This window comes from Plasmodium berghei (genome assembly GCF_900002375.2).
Source record: "Plasmodium berghei ANKA genome assembly, chromosome: 11".
Taxonomy (NCBI): domain Eukaryota; phylum Apicomplexa; class Aconoidasida; order Haemosporida; family Plasmodiidae; genus Plasmodium; species Plasmodium berghei.
Window position 1 is genome coordinate 978,999 of NC_036169.2, and position 27,754 is coordinate 1,006,752.

The window sequence follows — 27,754 nt, forward strand, 5'->3', positions numbered from 1 at the left end:
AATATATAATAATTACAGAAAAAATAAATTAATTAAAATACTTATCAAGCCAATATAACTTATAAAAAATATATATGTGGTAATAAAATAAGATCAGTTTTATTACTAAAACAATTAAAACAAACTAATCCTCATACATCAATTGCATTTGATCATGAACAACGTATGCATCTAAATCAATAGCTGTACAATTTTTGATTGCATATAAAAGCCTTTCCTTCAAAATTTCTAAAGAAGAGTATTGTGGTAATAGCAATCGGAATCCACATGTAACAGCTGTAGGTAATCTTTGGTCGACGTCATTAATATTATTATTTGTATTATCTACATCTATGATCATATGCCAATCATTTTTTGTTGTAGGCAATCTTGAACGCCCCGAAACGAATCTAAGAAATGATTGTAATTGTTCATTAGTAAATTTTTCTAAAACTGCAAAAAGTTTATCTTTCATTTTTAAATCATTAAACCAAGTATGTGCTTTTAAAACACCTAAATTAATTTCTCTTTCACCACAAACCATATGCTCTATATCAATAAAATCATATAATAATCTTAATCTTCCTAAAGGTATTACTGAACTAAAACCTTTTAATAAATGTGAAATTCCTTTTGATGATTCATTCATTTTACATTTTGTCATTAATTTAATGAATAAATCTATATTATCAAAGTTTATCGGTACATTCATTCCATTTTTTATAAGTTCAATTGAATTTCCACCTGAATCTTCAGTCATAAATGTCATATCTCCTAAAGAATATGTCAGTTCAGTATTCAACACATCTTTTTTTTCAGAGTTTAACATTTTTAATGTTTTTAACATTTCTACTGCAACCAGATCATAATCACATAAATCTTGTAATTCTAATGGCATTCCAGATACCTTTTTCCATATTATAGGGTTAAAGCATATATTTAATGGAGATGCAATACAAATACACATGCCCATAATTCTACCTAAAGATTCATACATAGCTAATTCCATAGCTTTAATGGTTTTTTCATCATACCCTATACTCTCACTATTCTTTGCATTGTTATTATTAGTAGAATTATTTACTTTATTTTGTATGTTTTCAAATTCATCTTTTGGGTCTGTTCTATTATATGATGATGCTTTGTCATTATCTTTATCATTTTTTTTATAAATTTTGTTAATAAAATTTCTTATAGTTTTTAATGATGTATTATTAATAATTTCAAATACAGAATCTGTGGAAAAATTATATTCAAATGGCAAATGTCTATCACATTTATTATTTAAAGAACTATCTGTTTGATTTTCATTTTCCAGTTTTTCAAAAGTTACCGATTTTTTACTATTAAGTAAATAGCTATAGTTTTTATTTTTAGAGCACGATTTATTATTCTTATTTCCTTTTTTTTTTTTGGGTGAATCTTTTTTTCCACTATGCATATCATCATTACTACATTCAGTGTAAACGCAATTTCCATTTTTCGTAAGATTCTTTCCCTTTTCATTAGATTTTTCATTGATATTAACAAATTCATTATCATATGAATTTTCTTTAGAAATTAAACTGTTATTCTTTAAGTATGCATGTTCTCTGCCGCACTCATTTATATTATTATTGAATTCCTCATTCTGTTCATTTTCGTTTTCATCAGCTTGCATTGAATAGAATTCATAATCTTGATTTATATTTTCTTTTAAATTTTCATCATATAATTTGTTCTCATCTTTGTTTTTATCCATTTGAAATTTCATAAATTGAGATTTGTGCAACTTCCTTTTAATACTTTTAATAGAATTATATGCTTGCAATATTTGCCATCTATAATTTTCTAAATTATCAATAATATCTATTTCTCCAACATAATCTGCTTCTTGAATCGAATAAGGACTAGTTTTTGGATTTATAATTACAGTGTCTTGACGTCCTCCAATTGCTTGTGTATAGTTCGGACATGGTATACATAATTGAAACATTGGTAAACTTTTATCTGGAGAATCTGATAATTTTCCCATAACTTCTCTTGATATAGATGAAAGATATTCATGAAATGGACCACCAAAATCAGTTGCACCTTCTCCAATAAATACTACCATAAAAGGTCTATCTCTTGGTTTCCTTCTAAGTTTATGGGTATCCATATTTAATAATGAAAATGTACTTTGATACCACATTGAATGTGTAATGTTTTTAGCCGTTGCTGCCATACCTCTATCTATTTTTAATGTCAAATTCGATTTTTCTGGATTTGCTGAAGTAATATTTTTTAAACAATCTTTCCATAATTTTGAAATAGTATCATGCTTGAGTAGTTTCTTAACAAATAAATATGAAGACAATTGTATAGGCAAATCAGAAGAACCCATTCCTAAAACCATCTTATTAGAATAATATCCATTTTTACAATGTTTTATACAGTTTAAAGTATTATTTGTAGTAATTTTTTCATCAAGAATATCATTATTGTCAAAATAGTTATTATCACTATCATTTGTAAATGAAAACTGATAATTGTCATTAATTTTCTGTGAAATATTTATGTTGTCATCTTTAATATTGCCACATTTGTTAATACTAAATAAATAGTTACTAAAATTGTGTATATCATTATATTTTCTACAACTTGTTTCATTCCATGGCAAGTATCTATCTTTGCTACTAAAAAAGCATAACGGACATTCCAAAGTACGTAATCCATGCTCTTCTAAATGCACAACAGGTGTATTAAACAAAACTGCTGAAATTGGTAAACAATTTTCAAAATAATTATTAAATGTATTTAACAATAATATACGATCTTGTATAATTTTTAAAAAAATATTTTTATTTTGTTCATATACATGATTTTTATAATAATCTACCGTCATAACCATTTTATTTTTTGCAATACTTTTTAAACATTCTTCAGAAAGAGTAAAATACTTCTTAAAATTTGGAGGGAAAGCACCATGCTTTTTATAGTTATTTTGATATATTGTCCTCATTGTAAAATTATGAACTTTTTTAATTTCTTCAATAAATTCGTCTAAAGATATATTTATTTTTTTCCATAATTGTGATGTTTTACTTGGTAATTTCTTCTTTATTTTTTCTATATCAAATGCATGATAAACAAAAAGACTTAATTTTTCAGGAGAGTCCATATAGCTACTTATTAAATCATATATATGCAAAATATATATATCTAATGTATGTGGCCATATTTTATTACATTCTTCTCTGATTAATTCGTTTTCATTTGGGTTAGATATTAATTCTATTTCACATAATAATTTAAAGTCTCTTTCTTCTTTTTTACCATATTCTATATACTCCCCTTCATAATAGGTATAATTTTCATACATATTTTTTTCATTTAAATTGTCTTCATATATATAATCACATGAATCATTTGTATCACTTACTGAAATATATTTATCTTTCTTACTCTTTTTGCTATTTTTATTTATATCATTCAGTTTATAATTTTTTTTATCTGATTCATTTATATTTCCTAATTTAACCAAGTCATATTTTTCTTTTTCATTAGGATAATTTGTATTTTTACATTCTTTTCCACAGTTAAAATTTTTTTTTAATGTATCAAAGGGCAAATTACTATAACTAGATATATCTTCTGTAAAATTGTTTTCAAACTTTATATGTGTGTCTCTTTCTTGTTTTTTAATGTTCAATTGACTTTTCTTTCTATTATTTGTTATGCTATTGCTGCTGATACTGTTTATGTTATTATTATCAATATCCTTTCTAGTGTTATTATTAATTTCTCCTAATATATCTAAATTAATTGATCGTATAGAGCTTTGCTTGGCAATTTTATTTTCTTGTTTAATATCTTCATTATTTTTCAAAATGCCCTTTTTGCTATTATTGCATTTTCCATCGTTGTCTTTATTACATGGTTCTGTATTATTTTCGATCTGATTATAGCTTATTCTTTCGTGATGATTATAAGAATGACTGCATGATTCAAAATTAATATTTTCGTTTTCATTAATTTTTTCCCTTATTGAATCATCTATATTATCTAATCCACAATTATCAATTTCATTTTCATTAGTAATATAATGCATAGAATTTGTCACATTGTTCGAAGCGCTATTACTATTATGCATTTCGCTAAAAATTCTAAACAATGGTACACATTGTGTAGAATCTGTTATATGTGTATATTTATCATGTGTATTATTTGTTCGTGATTTTGCTTTATTTTTATTTTCATCTAAGTGTTCGTCAAGAATATTAGGAACAAAATAAAGTTCTTTCTTTGATTTTTCTTTTTTATTTATAGTATATCCCCGTAAATAATTTGAATATTTGTCTTGCTCATTTATATCATTATTGTTACTATTCTCTTGAAAAATATAATCCTTTAAAAATGATTTTTTTGAATATAAATCACATAAAAATGACCCTCGATTTACATCTCTATTTTTAAATATTTCAATAAACATGCATGAATCATGTAAAGCCATATTTAATAAAATATTTTTATCATTAATTGTATTTATTAAATTGTTGTAAAATAAAAAGTGGTCGCCGCTTTGCAATGCTTTATTCATAATTGCTACTGATTCTAATACATCATTCTCATATTTAAAAAATGTATATGAATCTGTTATCCATTTTATATCATGAAACTCATTTAAAATACCCATTTTTTTTAATAAATTTTTCTTCCATTGTTCATGCACATCATTAGACCATTTTTGTTTGGAGCTGTTAAATATGGTGCAATAAATATCTATTTTTAATAGTAAATAACCTAAATCTAATGAAGAACTATATTTTTCTAGATTCTTTTTTATATCCACATTTAATAAATATTTTAATTTTTTATCCATACAAAGTGTGTCAAATAATTCTAAAAATTTTTCAAATCCTTTAATTAAATCCTCTTCATTTTTAACCTTGGTTAATATACTATTCAATTCTTCTAATTTAGGGATACTACTTATTTTTTTTGAATCTAAATAACCAGAATTTTTTAGAATATCTGAAAAAATACCAGACTTATTTATAAATTCTAAAAGACTTTCATGCAAGTATTGATAGTTATAGGAATTTGTTTTTAATTTAGAAAATACAAGATTATATTCGCATCTATTTTTGTCAACATTATCAAAATTTAATCTACTATGATTCATTTCATGTATATTTATATCATTCAGATGTAAAATATTATTTTTATCTTTTTTATGATTTTGTTGTTTATCACAAAACTCTGTATCATTTACAAATTCACCATCAAAACAAGGATGAACAACAATATGATTAAATATAGCACTTATGTGGTTTTTATTTATATTTATCATATAATTTTTGTTTGCATGTGGTGTCTCATTTATTAGGCTATATGAAAGATCGCTATAGTTAATTTGATCATTTCCATTTATTAAATCATAATAAAAATAATTTTTATTTACGTCTTCATAATTATTTTTATTTCCATGAGTATCCATTTCTATTAAATATCCCTTTTGTAAAATTATTGCATCATTATTAGCTTCTTCAATTTCTATAGTGTTATCATTTCCGATGATATTTTTATCATATTTGTTATATAACGAATTAATTTCACATTCTTTATTAGTAATCTTTTTATTTTTATTTTTCATTGTTTTTATTTCATTTTCTTTATTTCCTTTTTTATTAAATAAATAATATGATTGACATGGGTTTATGTCTTCTGAAAATTTGCCGGTATTTTCTTTTTCTTCTTTTTTATTTTTACCAATATTGAATAAATTTATTATATGGCTATTTTGTAAAGAATCATCAGCATAATATGGCTTACTCTTCATTTTTAATGTTTGTCTATTTTCATCAGAAAAATTATATCCCAATCCATTAGCATCATTACAGCCTATTTGGCCATTCTTAGAATGATTCCAAACCCTTTCGGTTATTAATTCTTCGCCACCTATGACAAAAGAATTGATTTTTACTGAGAAACTTTTGTAAGAACATTTTTGATTTATATTAAACCCAACAGCTACTGAGCAATTTGAAAGGAGACCGGGAATAAATTCTTCATTAATATAACAATTTTTTCCTTTTTTGTTATTTTTTGATGATAATCTAATCCAAATTTTTAAAATATTTTCTAATTTTTTGTTTTTAATTATTCCTTTTTCTGCTAAATTTTCAACAGATACTCCTTTTTTATTGATGATAGTAGGATCAGCGCCTAATTTTAATAAAGTTTGAACCATTTTTATATTATCACCCCTTTCCTCACTATTACATGAATCTAATATAACTTTATGCAATGCAGTATTACCTTTAGAATCTCTTTTATTAATTTGTACACCATATACACACACAAGCATAGATACGATTCTGATATGTCCACATTGCGCTGCTACCATTAAAGGCGTTTCTTTATCCAGTTTATAACAAGAGGCATTAGGATTAACATTACCAAGTTTTATTAATTTTTGAACACAACTTTCACAGCCTATTCTGCACGCTAATATTAATGGTGTTAAATGCTTTTCATATATAATATTCTTCATTGATGATATAAGCTCACATGAAAAACCTTCTTGATTCATTTCATAATGATCAAATGATATTTCTGGTTTATTTTCATCAGATATCATTAATAGTTGAGAATTATTTTCCAAAATAGAAGTAACACTATCGCAATCATTTAATAACAATGAATTATATAATTTAATCATATTAACATGATTTTTAATTCTTATTAGCATTTGATTTTTTCGATATTCTTCTTCATTTTCACAAGCGTTGTTATTGACATTATAGGTATTAGTATCGTTTTTTGTATTATGCATACCTTGATATACTTTTTTACCTTTTGATTTTATGATATAATGTGCTATTCCGCTAATTTTTTTATTCGATTTTTTTTCTAAAGAGTAAGAATTATTTGTATATGTGCTATTTCTTCTTGATCTGGATATTGAGTTTAATGATTCATATATTAGGGTATTTGAACTTTCATAATTATCATATTTATCGTCATTTTCCTTTAGAATTTGTTCATTGTCTTTTTGCTCGCAATTTATATCATTGGTTTCATTTTTAACTGATTCTAAATCAACGCAGTTTATGTTGCTAGCATTGCTACAAATGTGTGCCTTTTTTGACGCATTTTGAAAATCTTTTGTTTTTATTTCCTTAAATTGGTCACAGAACAGCGATTTATTCATATTTCTATAGTTATAAAATGTATCAAATTTGAAACCAAATTCATAGATCCCATTTTTGTAGAAAAACAAACTTTGATATAATGGTTCGAATTCAATACACAAATTGTCATTATTTTTAAATCCTGGCACTTTCAATTCACATTCTTCTATTTTATCTGATGGAAGCTCAGAAGTAGGTAACGGAAGACTCAATGGACAAATAAAAGTACCATTACTTTTCCATAGCCAACGATAAATTCCCCATACTATGCCAACAGAATTATTAATATCATCTGAATTATAAATAGTATCATATTCATTAATCTTGACAGTGCAATTAAAAATAAAATGTTTTGCAGGAAATACAGAGTCATAAGCATCTATACATGATTTGAATTCTTTGCATCCTACATAATACATACAAAGATTATTGTAATTCCCAAGCTTATCTTCTTGAATGAGTTTGTATGATTTTTCTATATTATTATCACTTTGAATTACATTATTAATTTCTTGTATTGAACTATATTTTATATTATATAAGTCTTTTTTTAATTTTGGTAAATTATTAAGTTTATATTTTATATGTAAATTATTGTCATTACCACTTCTAGTAAAATAATCATTTACGCAATTACTATGAATTATATTCCTTCCAGCACATTCTTGTATAGATTCATTATAATATGATGTATATTGCTTTTTGTTAATTTCATCTAATTCATATATACTTGTTTTTGAAGATAAATTACTATTTATAGATCTTTTTAATTTTTCAATATTTTTATTATCATGTGATAAAGAAATATGATACGAATTATCGTATCTTCCTCTTTTATTTATTTCAAGAAATTCATTTTTATATATCTTATCTAAGTAACTAGTCGAATTTAAATCACCTTTCACTTTTTTGTTCAAATTTTCTTTGTTTACATAAATATTTGTATTTGTGTTTGATATTTTAGTAAATGGTTTTTGCATATTAGATATATTTTGAATACTTAAATAAGTTTTTGGATTTTTAAATTCACCATTATTTAATGATTCTAAATTCTTTATATTCGATTCTTTATGTCTACTTGGCTTATCAAAACTGTAATAATTCATAATTGGCACATTTCTAATATTTTTGAGGTTATCTAGAGATAAAATTTTCCATTTTTTTCCGTGAAAATCGCTTCCATATATATAATAAGAACTGCTTATCAATCCACTTTTAATCTTGATGTTTGGGGTTAAAAAAAACGAGGTTGTATTATAATTTTTCCCAGAACTAATATTGTGCTTTGTCTTTGTATCACATAATTTTACTATAATTTCATTATTTAATTTTGGTATTATTAATGGTAACCTTTTTTGTTTTTTAACGGTTTCTCCTATAGATGCATTTTCTGTTGTCCCTCTATTATCTGGAAAAATAAAACATTTAGGATTCCATAAATTTTTAATATGTTCCCATATACAATTTTTATCAAAACAGTTATTTTTATATTTAATTTTATGAGTATCTTCAAATTTAAGATAAAAATTTGATAAAGACGAAGAAAAATATTTTTCATTCGTATCTATAAATTTAAGGTGCAAAGATAAATTAGACATGCCATAGTTATTGTTTAATTCATCTAATATTTTATTTTCTGTTAAAGGTTCTACTATAATAAGAGGTACGAAATTCATGAAATCAATATTAAATTCATTTTTCATTAAGCATATATCATTTGCAATCCACACTATTTGTTTACCAATTATTTTGACGGTAATAGTTATTTTAGTTGTCGTTTTATTTACTATAGATGATTTTAATTTTTCTAAAACTTCATCAACAATAAATCCTTTCGAATAAAGTTTATCATTGAAAATATCGTAAGTTATATAGCTATTCTCATATTTTACTGAATTATTATTTTGTGTAATTTTTTCATTTAAATTAGCAGGGGAAATGTCTATGCTGATTTTCTTTTTATTATTATTATCATTATCATCCATTTTTATGTTATCATTATTGTTTTCATCACTAATAATATTACTATTGCTACTAATATTTATATATTTGTCTTTTATTCTAGTATCATTATATTTATCAGTTTCGTTTCCATCTTCGAAGGTTTTATTAGTGCCATTACAATTTTCATTATTGGTTATAAATTCATTCGTATGTTTTTCATTATATTTTTTATTAATCTCACAAAAATAAGCAATGTCATTTTTAGGGGAAGAAGCCTCATCATTATTATCATCAGTATTAGCACCATTATTATTAATATTGCTCTTTCTTGATTTATTAGTAAATACTTTCTTTTCTATGCTTTTTGGAAAATAAGAGGAGTATCTAAATACCCCATCAATTTTAATAGATCTAGGACAAATGCTCCTATAATTAGCAAGAGAAATATTACTTAATCTATGGCATTTTTCTGGGATATTTGCTTTACCGTCTTCATTATTTATTGTGATTTTGTGGTTACTATATTCTTTTTTATCACTATCAATTTTATTATCATATTCTGACACTGATTCATCATTCAGATTGTCATATTTTCTTTTCATGTTTAGAATACCTATTTTTATACTCAATAACTTTTGAATATTATCAAATACACAATTTATTTTATCATTTAATGAGAGAGAGATAGTAAAGGAAGACGAACAGCTCGTTCCAGAATATAAATAAGAATCCCCTATTAATATTAATGGATTTGTCAATTTGTGGATATTAGTTATTTCAATATGAGAACCTAACTTAAAATTTTTCACATTATTAATTTTCAAATTTGTTTCGATCGAATTTGAAGCAATATATTTAAAATTTTGTATTTTATTAAATTTTATCTCTTGTAAAATATAATTGAAATCACTGTCTGCGCCAAACACTACATTAGGTCTATTCATAATTTTTTTTTTTAATGAAATTCTATTAATTTTGTCTTTATAGTTTTTATTTGAATTTATAATTTTCTCCATATTCGAATTATATATATTACTACCATTCACACTAAAATTAGCATTATCATTTTTGTTTTTCTTATTATTTTCTATTGGTACTGGAAACATATCGTTTATTTTTAATTTAATGATTTCTGAATTAGGAGAAGATATGTGATGAACTTTTTTATTAATATCTATTATAATATTAGCTGAGACTGTTTTTTTCAATTTTAATACATCTTGAACAAACATTTCTGGATAATTTCCCTCATAATTGTCTGCAAAAATATTATTCAGATATTTCATATCCATTAATTTATTATTGCCGAAAGGAACAATATTTTTATTGTCTATATGTGTTGATTTATTTTTTAATTTATCATCATGAACATTTATTGAATTATTTAATGCCAATTTGTTAATTATATCATCATTTTGCCCTTGAGGGAATCTGTTTTTTTCATCTGTGTTTAGTTCAGTTTGTTTTTCTGTATCCCCATGCATAAATTTTATTGGATCATCGTTAATATTTTTATTAACATAACCTTTTATACATTCATTCGTATTAAAACTCCTTATATTTTTATAATAAATTTTAGACACATGATCAACGACGTACAAATATAAACAATATTGCTTAAAATTGTTATATACAGGTTCGTTTCTAAATTTCATTTTATTAAATACATCAATTTTTTTAATATAATATGCAGCGCAAGCAAAATAGTGGATAAGTAATGAAGCATTAACTTTTAAGGGATCATGTGTTCCCTTTTCTTTATTATCAAATAAATCGAAATTATGTGCATTGTGTGATAATTTTTTTCCATTCATTGAATTATTATTAGTTGAATTTATATATAAGGCATTTTGTGTTGATTCATTATTGGCATTGTGGCAATCGTTAGCTGCTTCTGTATTCTCTTGTAAACCACTATTATTAATATTGTTCGAAGAAATATTTGGACTCGTTCTATTAGTAGCATTTAAATTATATATTGTTTCATTGCTTGCACTATTAATTCCACTAAAATTATTATTTAGTATTCGATTATTAGATGAGTTTTGTATGCAATTCAATATATCATTAATGTTGTTATTTAAGCTATCTATAATATTGCTGACATTCTCATTGTTATTTCTAACATTTCCATTATTACTATTATTATTTAGCTCATCATATTTATTTTTACTATTATTGATTTTATAACCGTTTTCTTCATTTAATTTAATAATTTGATTAAAAACAGAAGATCCAAAAATATTTACACAATTAAATAGATAATTTAAAAACTCATTATAGTTACATTTTATTCTTTGATATTTATTTTTTATATTATTATATGTGATTTGAGATTCTCGAAATTTTTTTTTTTTTTTGTTTATTATATAATTTGCAAAAATTTTGTTGTATATAGTGTCACTATTAATATTATCGAAGTCTCCAGTGGGCAAATTAAATTGAGTTAACATGTCTATATTCAACAATTGTTTATAATTTTTTTGAATTGTTCTATTTTGCATTATATAAGTAACACAAGACCAATAAACCAATCTGCATACGTCTATACCAAGAATTATAGGAAGGCGATTTCCATTAATAATTAATCCAAATAACGATGTAACTGAAATAGGTGTAATACAACTTGATCGTATTTGTGATGGACATAACGGATGTCTAATAAATGTATCTAATAACCAATGTGCTACATGCACAGACGGTGAAATTGCATGAAAATTTTTTATTTTAACTCTTTTTTGTGAAATACATTGAACAATAGAGCCTATTAAATGGTATAATAATTCACATTGGATTATTAATAACAACTGATTTACTAATTTTTTATCTTTCCATGTAACAACGGATTTGTAAAATATTCTTTGCCATCCATACAAAATTGAATATTTATAGCTCTTTTCATTAATTAATTTATACACATTTTCTTGTATTTTTGCATTTCTTAATTGTCCTTGGAATTTTTGCCAATAATCTTCTTTTCTAAAATCTTTATTTCTACTAAGGTAATAAGCACACATACGAAATAGGTAAATAATGCTAAAAATATTTAAAACTTCTTCCTTATGTTTTAATCCTAAATTAAATAATTGTTCAATATCATTTATTTTATTTTTATTCTTATTATGTAAATATGATTTAATATTCAAATTTTCCTCATTATTTTGATTTTGTACACCATCATTATTATTCCATAAAACGTTATCCTGATTTGTTTCTTCTATACCATAATAGTTTCCTTCAATAGTTGTTTTTTCGTTAAAGAAATCCAAACTTACGTCCTCTGTATTATTTAATGATGTGCTATCTTTATACAAAATATTAGAATCATCTTCGTCTTTTCTAATATGTTTGCCATTTTTATTTGTTTTGCTGCTATTTATTATTTTTATAACTTTCTTTTTATTGCGCTTACTACGTTTTTCAATTATTTCGCCTTTTTTCATTATGGGTCGTTGCTTGCATCTTTCGAGAGTATTATTATCATTATAGTTATAAATTCCATTTATCCCTTCCTTGATTTTCTTTCCATAATTTATATTTTTTAAGCTTGTTTTTAACTCATCCATAAACAATTTAGGAAATAATAGTGTCATTACACAACAAATATCTATTAAATATTTTTTTAAAACGTAACCAGCATAAAAATTTACTGATGTACTAGTAATTTTCTTTGAAAGATATGTATTAGAATATTCAAAATCAAAAAGTGTATCTTTTAATGAATTAGAAGTTAAATTAATATTATTATGTGGAAAGCTTAGTGAATATGCATTTTGAGAATTAAAACAAACTAAAACATTTAATATATATGTCCATAAATCAAAAGTATCATTTTGTGTTATTACTTGTTGGTTTCTGATTTCTGGAGGAAATAGATTAAAATGTTGTAAAAATTCAAATGGTATTCCACAATGTTTCAATATTTCTATCATATTTATATTTTCTTTTTTATCAACAAATTTATTTATTCCATCATTTCTTATTATGTTAAAATAATTCGAATTATTAGAGTGACATAGATGTGGCGTGTCTTCATTATATGAATTATTTATATTATGTTTTGAATTTTTGGTATTTGATTCATTTACAAAGAAATTGTGGACAAAAGATGTTGATGGTACAGTATTATTAAAATTATTTTGGAAATTATCTTTTTTATTTTTCCCAAGAATTCTTTCAATATTAATAGAATTATTTTTCGCAAAATGTTTAATTAATATATCACTTATTCCAATGTCTATAAAATTAAATAATTTAATAAAATTTAATAACTTTTTAAATGACCCATAAACATTTTTATCAGGTTCATAAGTTCCATCTGAATTCATTTCAAGTAGTGTTCTTAATAAAATACAACAACACATAACTGATTTTGTTGCTATTAAACATATAGTATACTCAAAGAAATCATTTTTATTACCATTGAATATATTTAATTTTTTATAGTTCAATTCATCATCACTTTTATTATTATTATTATTATTGTTATTATCATTTGTATCATCACTAATTTCCTTACTTTCAGGATTTTCAAAATTATTTCTATAAGATTCTGATGATCCGGTTTCACCTATAAAAATTGAATCCATTTGCAAGTGTTCATTTCGTATACCATTATTATTCATAGAACCATTATTATTTGGAATTTTCGTGTTGAGAAAATTTTCATTTTTTTCACTGCTGCTCATATTATATAAATTATTTTCTGTGTCTATTACATCACTTTTAGATCGTGATTTTCTTAATGGATATATACTTTTCTTCTTTTTTTTTAATTCTCCTTTTATACTATTAATATTGTTTTTATCTACTCCGTTATTATTATCTTCATAATTGCATTTATTGTTTGCTTTATACTTGTTTGTAATAAAATTAAAAATAGAATTTACAAAGAAGTCACTGCATATAATATCTACCAATTTACAAAAAAAAAGTTCAATACATTTCATATCTAAAGAGTACGATACAGAATGCTTTAATTTCGATAAACTGTTTAGCCAAGGAAGTTCATCATAAAAATTGTGTTTTTTCTTTTCTTTTTTTTTCTCATTTTCATTCGTTGTTTTTTCCTCGTTTTCTATAGTTAACCCAAAAATGCAAATAATAGATAATATTTCTCTAACTATTTTATTTATATTAATTTTACGTTTTATATATGCATTTGGATATAATAAATTCGTGTTATTTTCTTCATTGGTATGACTTCTCTTATCGGGGATATTATACTCAAATAATAAGTAGTGTTCGGATGATTTGTCTTTTTCAAGTTCAGTGCCATTTATTTTAATAAATTTCTCAATATCACTAACATTTTCTGAGCTATTATTATTTGTGCTGTTACTATAATTGCTATCATCATAATTATCCTTGTATAAATGCGAAATATCTCCATTTTTGTGATTATATTTGCTTTCCTTTACATTATTTTCTTCATTATTATTTTTTTTGTGGGATTTTTTATTTAAAAACTCATATAAATTTTTATCCACATCTATTTCATTTTTGTCATTGTTTTCTAAACTATTGTTATTATTTTTATTTTTTTCTATAGATTGAATAGAATTAAATAATTTTATTTTCTTTGATTTTTCTACTGCAAATAAATCATTTGTAATGTCATTTTCTGAATATAAATTTGATGAATTTTTTTTCAAATTATAAGATATTTTAGTTAATGTGTTGCTCATCCTTGTTATTAATTCTTGTTTTAATCCTTTTAAAATTTCATTATCTGATCCAAGAATTGACTGGTATAATTTTACAGATTCATAGAATTCTTTTTTCTTCAAAGACATTTTATTTAATTTTTTTTCAAAATTTTTCTTTTTACACCCAGTCAAGGAATAATATTCATTTAAATATTCTTCATCTAAATTTTTATTATTGTTTCTAAAAAATTTTGAATCTATTGTATTTGGATCTACATAGTCCATAGTAAATGTTGGACCTTCGTACAAAATAATCATAGGATCTTGAAAAATAAAAATTAGATTCATTCGTCTTTCAAATTCAATTTGTGAATCAGATTCAAATAAAACTTCTAAAACTGATCCGATACTAACTCCTGAAACCATAAGTTCTGTTCTTAAACACTTTTGATTTTGTTGATCTTCTACGTTAAATTTCACACTTAAAAGATCACCTTGTTCATATTGGACATTTGCTGCAAATACATCATGACTAAATGGTTGGCATGTGCTTGTACGAAAACCAACCACATCATTTCTATCAAAAACTTCAGAAACATTAGAAAGCACACATTCAGCGGGAGCAACAGTAACACCAAAACGACCTCTTGTTTGAATACGAAAATTAATTATATCATTAACTTCATTAGGAGTAACATTTAATGCTGGGAATGTAAGCGGTGCTAAACATAAAACGACGCCTCCTAAGTTTAAACCACGTAAAACTCGTAATGTTCTTCCTTCCATTTGTGTTTCAAAATCATCTGATGGCCTAGCTGACATAAAAAACTCAGATTGAGGTAAATCATGAAATGGATGATTTCTATACGATATCCTAGGTATTAAACCTAATATATTTTGTGTGCTTCGACATTGCGTATCCCATTCATTACTTGATTCATTCGTATCCATTTGATAATATATAGATTCAAAATTATCTCTAGAGTTAATAAAATTCTCCATTCTTTCAGTTTTACTATTATCATTAGTACTATGATTTGAAGAATTATTATTATCATCTTTTTTAGATGTTGAATTCTTGGTGCTTTCATCAAAAGTATGTTTTCCTTTAGGAAATAAACTTCTTGCTTCTTGATGAATCAATTGCTTTGGAAACAATTTTATGGGGGGTAAACACCTGAGTAAAAACATGCCTTGTATTTTTCCTTGTTTATAATTATTATTTTTTATATTATTAGTATCATAATTTTTATGCAAAAGATTTGATATTTTAATGTTTTTTCCTTTGTCTTTTATAAAATGATCATAATTTTCATTTAAAAATATATTATTATAATTAGCATTAATAGTGTTGTCTTTTAATGATATTTTACTAATTTTATTACTATCATTTTGTATATTGTTTATATATTCATTTTCTATTGCATCATTATAATTATTTAATATATATTGATCAAAATATTTGTTAAAAAAAACCGTAATATCATCAGCATCATTAGGAGCCTTTTTTATACACTCAGTAATTAGTTTATAAAAATTGCAATTTATTTTAAGGTTTGATAATTTTTTAAAACAATATGTAGGGTTATCTTGACCTAGTAAAAAACACCTTAGTAATATCATTGCACCAGTTGATGAATTTTGAATGCAACTAATTAAAGAATGCATAAAATCACTAATCATTTTTTCACAATCATTTACTTGACGTTTGCTTATTTTCGTATTATTAATAATAATGTAAAATGAACCCTTTTTATTTTTTGTTAAATCTTTATATAATTTTACAATGTTGCATAATTTTATTAAAACAGACATTATCATTTTTAAAACTGATTCTATAAGATTTTTTCTTTGAGCTGTATTGAAATTGGATTTAAAATCATTATAATTATTTTTATATTTATATTCATCATACATATCATAGATTATATTACAGCATTTCCCTTTCACACTTTTTGTACTACTCTCATTAGATATATTATTATGTGGCTTTTCATTTTCTGTATTTTCTCCAGAAACAATTATTCCCCATAAAATAGTTTTAATCAAATTCCAACTTATCGTTTTTAGTTTTATATAATTTAGATTTTCATAATCATCAAAATAATAACTTTCGCTATTTTTGCAATTCTCAGAATTTGTGCTTTTGCAAGAATCATCGTTATTGTTATCATTAGAAACATGTTCTATGCCCATTGGAGATTTCATACATTCACAAGCATATTCTTCATTTGTGTTTTCATAATTTTTATTATCATCATTATTATAATAATGGTCGTTTTCATAACCATATTTATTAACGTTGTTATTATTGCCACTACTTGATGTATTTATTACCATATCTCCATCATTCTGCTGGGTTTTTCGCGGTTTCTTTCTTTTTAATGGCTTATCTTCATCAATTAATTCGCTATTTTTGCAAGATGGATTTGTATATTCCATTTCTAACGGATCCACGCATTCTATTATTTCATTTATAATAATTGATTTTTTTTTCACCCAAATATTTACATCATTAGTATCTGTGGTGATTGAAAATTCCAATTCAAAATTGTTTTTCATAAAAAATGATTTTAAATTAGTATCTTGATTCTTGCTATCATATATTTCTAGCTGTACATCAGATATTGTTCTAGAATTTCCATATATGTTATATACAGGATCTCCACTTATAGACCAAAAGCATGCATTTATTTTATTGTTCATATTTTGAAATATATTTTGTTTTATATGTTTTATAGATTTATTCAGGTTTTTCAATGGCAAGGTATATCGAGAAGAATTTTTGTATTGTTGGACACACAAAGCCAAATATTGATTTCTGTGAAAATATTCTTTTATTATTTCAAAACCCTTTAAATTTTCTAAAATTAATGCTTTATCTATATGCTCATTATTATCAACATACTCATGATAAATAATAACTCCTGTAATCACATTATCTAATAACACTGCATTTTCATGTTCTAAAGAATTATAATTTCGCACTATTGGTATTCTTTGTTTTATTTGTTTGGGTTTTTTAACTATTCTTTCAGAATGTATGTATCCTTTGACATCATGCCCAGTTTTCTTTTCTTCAATATTTTGTTCGTCCATTTTGCTATCTATTTTTTCATTGAGATTATTATTTTTAATGTTATTTTTCATTGGAATTGATTTGGAATTCATGTTTCCTGGCATATTTTTAACAGATTTGCAACAATATGAGCATATTACTTTAAATCTAGAATTATTATGATTCATGAATGGCTGTTTTTTATTTACAGAATTAATTGTCTTTTTATATTGTTCAAAGTTTATATGGACTTCACGCAATAGTGGTTGACATATTGTTAACATATGGTATAAGAATGGTACAACATATCTACTATCATTCAAGGGTTTTACTTTCAAACATATCTGTAAAGCTATTAATCGTAAAACACTTTCTATCCATAATGTGTTCATAGAATTTTTTATAATTTGTGAAAAATTGGCCGAATTCATTATCATTTTTCTATTATATCTTAAGTACCAAATGCATATACTTTTTGTTATATCCGTTAATGTAAAAGAAAGAGCATACTCCATTGGTTGTGTAAACCAATAGTTATGTGAAATTTTATCCTTCATATATGAATATGTGCCATTTGTAGTACTGTTATTTTCGTTCATTACGTTTATTACGTTTTTCAATGGAGTTATATTTCTAAATTTTATAATTATAATATGCAATAATTTCAAAAGCATCCATCCATAATTTTGTATAGAAAATAAAGATGGTTCAACGTTCGAAACTGTTCTATTGCATTCATTATATGTTCCTCTACTTAGAGAAGGAACAAGCAAATCTAGAATAACAGGCCATTGTGTATTTTTTTCTGATTTGTATTTTAATAGCTTAAATATGTCTCTTTTTATCTTATTATTATCATATTTATAATTCAATTCAACAAGTTTTTTATATTTCCTTTTATCTGTATATAAACTTAATTTATTACTTTCACACAATGATGGTGATCTCTTTTTTTTTTTTAATATAATACAATTTTCTGTTTTATTATTTTCTTGCATATTATTTGTTTGTGTCTTTCCGTATTCATTTGCTATGGATTGATTATTAAAATCATCTACATTTTTTTCATTATAATTAATTTTTTTCTTCTTTTTCTGAATATCATCAGAATTATAATTATAACAATCTTTTTGTGATTGCTCATTTTGATATTTTTTATTTTTTTTTATATTTACTATTGGATTTTTTATTCCTCCAAATATTCCTGCACATAACATTGATTTTAAACTTCGACTAATTAAATATCTACATAAATGTGTCAATTGCTCTATTCTTATGATATTTAAAACAGTTTCAAGTTCAATATCATCAATTAAAAAGTTTAATATTTCTTTTAATTGTGTAGTATAATTGTAGTCAAATGTATGATCTACTATATTGTATATAGTCATATTTTCTGAATTCATAGAAGTATATTTATTTTTAATATAATCAAAAGATGGATAATTTTTTAAATATTGATCACTTTTCATATCATCAAGATATAAAGGTATTTTTTCATTATTACTGATAAAATTGCTTGCTTTGGATTTAGTGATTATATTATGTTTATTAAATATACCATGTAAATTAAAAAAAGAAGAGTTGTAATCATATTCAAAAAAACTACTACTATTTTTTGTAGCATAATATGTGTGCTTATCCAATTTGCTGATATTATTATTAATATCTTGGGTTATGAAATCACTTTCGTCTAAAAGTTTGTGGGAATATATGCAACGATCTGATTTATTATTTGTAACATTGTAATTTAACTCATCGACAAGAATATTATTACACTCTTGGTGATAAATATCGTTTTTATTATTTTTATTATTTAAGCAAAGTTCTCCATCGTTGATATTGTTGTTGTTTTCATAATTAATGCTATCATTTCTTAAAATATTCATATAGTTAGGGTTATGTTTTTCTGGAATATAATAATTCGTACAATAGTTAGTGCTATCACAAATTTGGAAACTATTAGAATATTTTTGTGTCTTAATATTATGATCAATCATACTATTATATATAATATCTCTATTGTATTTTAAGTATGTATTATTGGATTCTTTTAAAGTATTGTTTCTTTTATATGTTCTTAATAATCTTTTTAAATGACACATGTTTCTTGTAGTATTCTTACCAAAAATTGTTTCTGTGCTAAATTGCATACATTCTATTTTATCATAGATTCTATTTTGATTTCTAAATAAATTGTCAATATAACACAAAGATGACATATTTGTTTTTAATGAGCTAGTAAATGCTGGTACAGTTGCAGCTTCTTGTACTAATTGATAATCGCTTCGATCGGAATATAATTTTCTTATAGTAACAGGTATATCATAAGAATTTCTTCTCATAAATACAAAATGTTCATCCCATTCATGAGAATAGTTATCAACTACTATTACTGAACACAATCCATATGGATATGTGTTCATTACCCATTCGCATTTCTTTAAAATTTTATTTATCTGTTTTTCTCTCTTCATTTTAATTAAATCAATTGTTATGGATTCATTAGTTTTATTACTGCTTTTTTCGTCCACGTTATGTAGTGAAAATTTTGTATAATCTAATCCGTCTTTATAAATATCTTCTGAATTAAAAGACTGTTTTTCATTATATGATGTCACATTTTTATCTAGGTTAAATTCATTTGATATATTACTATTGTTACAATTGTTATGTTCATTATTATCTACGCGATTTACATAATTATTTTTTACATTTTTGATATCATCATATGACTTGTTATCAGAATCAATCGATTCCATACTGTTATAACTTTTATTATCATTTTTTGATTTGTTTAATGATTTATTTTCTTCATTTTTTTTATTATGTTTTGTTTGACTTTTTGCTATTAGATCAATAACACCCTGTCTAGCTAAATTACAAGCTATTGTTATTTTCTTTATTTCTAAAGCTTCTTTTAAAGATGAATTATATGCATTACCCTCATTAATTAATTCATTTTGTATATTTTTTGAGTCTTCATTATTTTCTATATGATTATAACCAATAATATACAAAAACACAGCAACAAATGCTATTTGTACTCTTTCGAAATTTTTATGAAACACATTATAAAATTTTCCTAAATCTTTTATAGCATCATTATCGTTTTTCAATAATTTATGTAAAAATTCTATGCTTCGTTTATTTCCAGGATTATATTTCTCATTCTGAGTAGAAAATTGTATTTTTTCTGATTTAATTTTATAACTATCTGATTTTAAATTCTGAGATATACTATTTTCATTATCATATGATGGTTTATATGTGTTGGTACATTCCTTTCCTGCAGACATACTTGCCTTATTAAAGTTATCATAATTATTCGACTTGTTTGTTATTATATTATTAGGTGAATAATTATCTATGTAATTATCTCCATATGTATTTTTTGTCATTGATAAAAATCTTGATATACTTTGAGGAATTACATAGTGATTAAAAACATAATTTTCATAATCGCACACATAACAATCTGTAAGTTGTAATAATATAATTCTTATAGCTTTTTCGAAATCAAAATATTTATTTTTTTTTGACGATATGCGAATATATTTTGCTGCATCAATTAAAATCAATGGTATTGGATATGAATTTGATGGATCTTTTAAATTTTTCCGCATGTTCACATATATTTCATATTTGCTTAGGTTATCTGACATAATAGTGAAGAATGTTAAGAAGTGGGTAGCTAAACTTGTAATACTTATACAACATTCTGCAATGGGATGTAAATTATCTTTATGCACTGACATTTCAAAAGACAAGTGTCTTGAAGTTAATAATCCTTGTAATGTGATTTTTAAAAACATTGGCCAAATATTTAAAGCCATTTTTAAAGACAAATAATTTTTCAATTCTTTTATATATGAGTATTTGTTAATTTTTTTTTCATCGAACAAATTTGTAACATATCCTAAGCATGGAATAATTCCGGTTATAATGAAATTACATGATTGTAATAACGTTAAGCTTTTAGGTTTAATCATGTTTTCACATAATTGAAGAAAATTCATTTTTTCATTTAATCCATTTCTAATCATTTTTGATCCAAATATGTGTATAAATTTGTGCATGCCATTTTTTTCATATAAATAATGGTATGAAATACTAGATAAAACTCTTAAACCAACTGATAACATAATTTTCAATATTTCTTCCAAAAGAGAAAATATGAAACTCAATTTATTTGAATCAGTTACATACTTTATTATTTTTTTTTTAATTTTTTTCAATTTTTTGCTATTCTTATTATACTTTTTCTTTTTAGATAAACTATGAATAACCTCATTAATTTGTGTTTTAAAGGCTATCGAGTCACTATTTTTATCATAAAAATCTTGTAACTTTTTTCTAATATAAAATTCGTCTGATTCGTCAGAGTTATAATTATATTCTGGAAATATTGTATATTTGTCTTTTTTGTTATGATGTTTTTTTCCTTTTTTCTTATCATTTTTATCATTTATATTACTATTACATACATTTTCTATACTATTAGCAATAAAAAGTGATGAATTATTCTTATTTACATATAATCCATGTGAACTCGAATCATCTGAATTTGATAAGGCATTATCAATCAACCCTGTGGATTCAGTAGAAATTAAAGGCATCCATACATTTTTTTCTTCTCTACATTTTGTGTATTTTAGAATATTCATATTATCATTGTTAAAAGAAGACAAATCCGAACATATATAACTAGAATATTTACTATTATAACTAAGATTATCTTCGAAAAAAAGGCCTGAATTATATAAATATTGATTTTTTAAAATTGGAGAATTCTCAAAATTGTTTTCCATAAAACTTGTTTGGTTTATATTGTTTACTCCATATTCTGAATTGGATAATTGAATACTAATATTGTTATTTTCTTTATTTAGAGCTTTATCTTTTGATATTTTATCGTGTAAGTTATAAAATGGAATAACTGGTTGATATAAAAAGGCTTTTTCTGATTCATATTCTGTTGCTATTGTCAATATGTATGTCGTTAGCATTAATACAATACCTCGGAAGAAAATAGATGCCACTTCACTTGCATTACTTACATTGGTATTTTTTTGTTTTATTTCATTAATTATTTTGATGCAGAAATCAAAATATTTATAATTTGATAATATTTCTTTTTTTGGTTCACTTTCATAAAAAAAACATAATTTATGTATAAATTCACATGTTTTGTTTTCAATTAAAAAATCGTTTTCATCATTGTGTTGCACAACAGGTATATTTATTGCATCACTTGTTTGATTATTTATTAATAAAATTAATTCTTCAACAAAAACACCAAAATAGGTATTGTCTATTATTCTAAATCTAGAATTTCTTTTTCTTTTTCCATATCTTTCTATTTCATGCTTATTTTCTTCATAATATTTTCGTTTTTTTGTTTTTTCGTCCTTTTTAAGGGCAATATTAAATTCATTTAAATCGTTTCCGCTAATATTATAAAAACTAGAACTGCATGATGACGATGAAAATGTGGGAGAACTTATATTTTGAGATTTTACATAATAATTGTTTTCATTTTTGTTATAGCTGTTAATGTTATAATTGTTGGTATTATAATGACATTTATCTTTATAATTACTATGGTAACTATCATCAATGGAACTGTCGCAATGATTACTATATGGTGCACTTAGCATTCGTTTCATCATAATCTCTAAAATTCCTTTATGTTCTAAAGATTTCAATAGTTTCAAAATCATATATGAATCTAATATATTATTGTCTGAAAAAAACTTTAGTAACTTCAAAATAATATCAATGTTTATTCTCATAAATATATTACTTATAATTATTTTATCTGCCTCTAAAAGTATTTGGAATACATTCCTTCGCAATAACCATAAAATACCATTTAGATCTAATTCTTCCATTTCATAATATTCATTTACAAAAAAATCTTTTATATTTACAAATGGTGTTTCTAATTTAATTATTTTTAAAAATGCTAATATTAATCGTTCTGATAATGAATAAAATTGTTCATTGTTTTCTATCCTAATATTATGTGTGTCTATATTATTCTTTAAATATAATTTCAGAATACTTAATGCACATATATGGGAATCAGATATTTTATTCCACTCATATAAATATTCTCTATATTTCTTTACTGGTTCATTGTGACTATTTGTGCAATTTCCATTGTCTATAATATCTTTGTTTTCATTGTTACTGGTGACTTTTTCCGATACACACATATATGATAACTTATATAATTTTTTCAGAATTTTATTATTGTTTTCTGTGTATTTAATTAGTGATTCAAAAGTTAAAATGTCTATACTATTATATAATTTGTATGTTGTTTCATGTTCTATTAATTTTTTATAATCATCATCAGTCCAATTACAAAAGTGGTATATATAGCGATTTAATGCAATAGAAACTTTATTATAGAGCTCTATTATATTAATTGAGTTTTTAAATAGAAAATCATTATTTATATCTGGAAGCAATTTTCTGTTTACTAATTCATCAACAAATGCCGCAGACCATGAATATTCATTTGGGAATTCAATATTACATGTGTGAGAAGCATACACTTTTAAGTTTATACTATTGCTCATTAAAATTTTATTATCAAAAGAAGAAGAATTTTTTTTTATATTTGTTGTTAATAAATGCTTTCCGTTTGAATATATAACTATTTTTCCGTGGTTATTATGAAAATCGGAAATACTATTATTATCATTATTATAACATCCTTGATCAACTAATATATCAAATATAATTGCATTCATGTTTGTTATATCATACGCATTTACCTGCTTAGTTGTGTCTTTACTTTTATATTTTTTGCAAATTTCATTATTATTATTTTGGATTTTTAATGAATTGTGGTTATTATTTTTTTCATAAAATAAATTACTATTCTTGTCACAGTTATTTTCATCTATTTCTTTGGAAAGATGTTCTTGTTCCTTGATGTAATTTGTTTGTTTTATTAATTTTGTATACATGTAATTTTTAAGAAAATTAATTTCCAATATATTATATTTATTGCATTGATTATTACTATCATTTACATTACTATTAATATCTTCATCTTCATTTAGTTGAAACATAATTTTACATTTAGATCCTTGCTCATCTAATACTTTTATAGAATTGTCAATTTCAAATGAAACAACAATTTGAAATATATATGATCCATTTGATGGAAGTATGTTTGTAGAATATTCACATGGTTTATATATGCCTTTTAAATGTCTTTTCGAGGTGTTATTAATTTTCAAAAACATTGGATATTGCAATGAAAATAATTCTAACAACTTCAAGGATTCATATTCATGCAACGGAATTTTGCATATAAATTTCTGAAAATTTGTATAATTTACTAAATACTCACCATTATTATTTTCTTTGATTATATTAGCGCTAGCTCTATTATTTTCATCATTATTAATTTTATTTTTGTTCGTTATTGTCTTGTTATAATCAATTATGTTATATATTTTTCTCCTCAAAGACGCACTTTCACTATATTTTTTTTTGTAAGATGATAAAATTTCACATCTTAAGTAAGGGATAATTATGCATTCTGCAATTGTATTAAGAAAATTAACTATTTCTTTTAAAGAATTTTCATATATGGCTATTGCTAAAAATGTATCTACAACTGTTAATGTTAATGCTATGTCATTATTTCCAATAGCATATTTTAATACTTCTTTGCAAACATTTGAATTGTCATATATATTTAATGGAGAAATAATATAATTATGCTTTTCATTATTTGAGGATTGTTTATTTTCTAATTTTTTATTAAACGTATAAGAATAATTTAGTTTGGTGTTAATCAATAATTGCTTAAGAAATATATGAATTTCTTCGTTTTCAATTTTTATAGAAGTTATTCCTTTAAAAATAATATTAAAAACATCAAAAATGTTAATATAATATTCATTTGATGATATAAAATTATTTGTCTGATTTTTACTAAGGTTAAAAAATTTGAATATCATGTCTCGTACTAATGAAGTATTATCTGATTTATTTAAAGAATCATATTTTGTGCTAAAACCATATTTTTCATAATCAGGAGAAGGAATCATTTCACTTATGATTTTACCGGTTTTAAATAAAGGGGCTTTTGAATTATTACTCATAGCATGCTCTACCATAAATTTAACTTCCAATATTGATTTATTTTGATGATTATATATAGAATTTCTTACATTTTCTAAATATTTTGGTAGCAATATCATATTATTTGGAACCTTTGTAATATTTGCAAAACTAGAAAATTCTGATGTTCCATTTTTATCATTTTCCTCAAGTATGATTTCATCATTTAAACTTATCATTTTTAAATATTCTTCATACTTTTTATCTTTCCACGATTTACTATCCATTTGATTTAACACATTACATAAATAATCACCATATTCTTCTAATTCATTAAAAGGTTCAATAACACTTTTTTCATCATTATTATTTAATTTATTGATTTCATATAGATTTGAATCATTAGATTTATCATCTATATTAATTCCAATTTTGTCATTCACCTTAATATTGTTTTTTTCATTTTTTTCTAAATCTGTATTATTACAATCATTTCCTAAAACATTGTCATTTTTTTTGAGTGATGTAATAATATATTTTATTAATGTTCCACATATATAATAATAATATTTTTTTTTTTTTGCTTCTAAATAATTAATAAATGTTAAAATTTCATCTTCTTGTTTTTTATGTTTGTCTAAATTATAAATTCTAGACTGCAAACACTTAACACATTCCAAATACACTTTTGATTTATATAATAATCTTAAAATATTTTCATAATTGCTTATTAATCGGGAAGAAGATTGCAACAATAGAAATTCGCCATAATTGCTAATTGATTTTAAAAAACGAGTTCTACTTACAACAACAAATTCAGAAACATGGCATTTATTTGTATCTTGAAAACTATCAAGTATATTTATTAATTTTTCTGAAATAATTTTTTTGTCTTTTTCGCTCGTATTTGCATATACGGAATGTAAATCATTCATCTTTGCTATTTATTGTATAAAACGACAAATTTTAAATAAATTTAAACAAATTTTACAAAGTTAACAAAGCATAAAAAAAGACAGGATAACCAAATAAAAATTGACGAATAAAATAAAGAATATATAAAACAAATAGTGACTATTCATATTATTCATAAAATTAAATACAAAATTTACTAAATAATATTTACTTTAATAACAAATTAAAATTGGCATTAAATTATAGAATAAAAGAGAGTGATTAATAATAAATATTTATAACCAAGGAGTATGCATTATTATATAAATATATATATATTTCTCATTAACCCTTAAAATATTTAAAGTGTGAGAATTAAAAATATAATAACATCGAAAAAAAAACGAAATATAACAAACTAAAACAACGAAATAAAAATATGCATCAAAAAAAACAAAAACAAAAAATATAAAATAATAAACGAAAAGATAAGCATATATGTTATGTATCACATCGAAGAACTACATGCAGAAAAATACACAATATAAAATATTTATAAAACAATTTGGTTATTCAATAGAAAACGACGCACATATAGTATTTCCTTATTATTTTTATTTTTTTATTATTTTCATCTATTTTTTACGTTGTATGATATCAAAAAACAAATGTAATGTAAATACGCCATAAAGTATATATGCTCCTAAAGGCCAAAAGGTTGTGCTTGCAAGCTGCATATATGTACACATTTCATTACAATTTATCGTTACATAAAGAAATACCGTCATACAATTTTCACTAGTAATGTATTACGATGGTGACTGCTTTACCATTTAATGAATATTGTGCATACTAATAATTTATTAAAAAATTATTTTTTATGTGTGCATACGTGATAATGTATTTTTGTGTGCAGCGTGTAAAATCAGTGCACCAAAAAATAGTGAACTTTTTATTATATAAATGGCATGCATTAAAGAAAT

The 27,754-nt window shown here is 23.5% G+C and overlaps 1 protein-coding gene across 1 annotated transcript; it reads right to left on the reverse strand.

The window, feature by feature from the left end:
* Nucleotides 1-124: 124 nt before the first annotated feature.
* On the reverse strand, nt 125-26,812 carry PBANKA_1126800 (HECT-domain (ubiquitin-transferase), putative; the record flags this gene model as incomplete). The annotated part of the gene is made up of 1 exon (XM_034565815.1): nt 125-26,812. The coding sequence occupies one exon, from the start codon at nt 26,810-26,812 to the stop codon at nt 125-127; it is 26,688 nt and encodes an 8,895-aa protein (XP_034422475.1).
* Nucleotides 26,813-27,754: the final 942 nt, after the last annotated feature.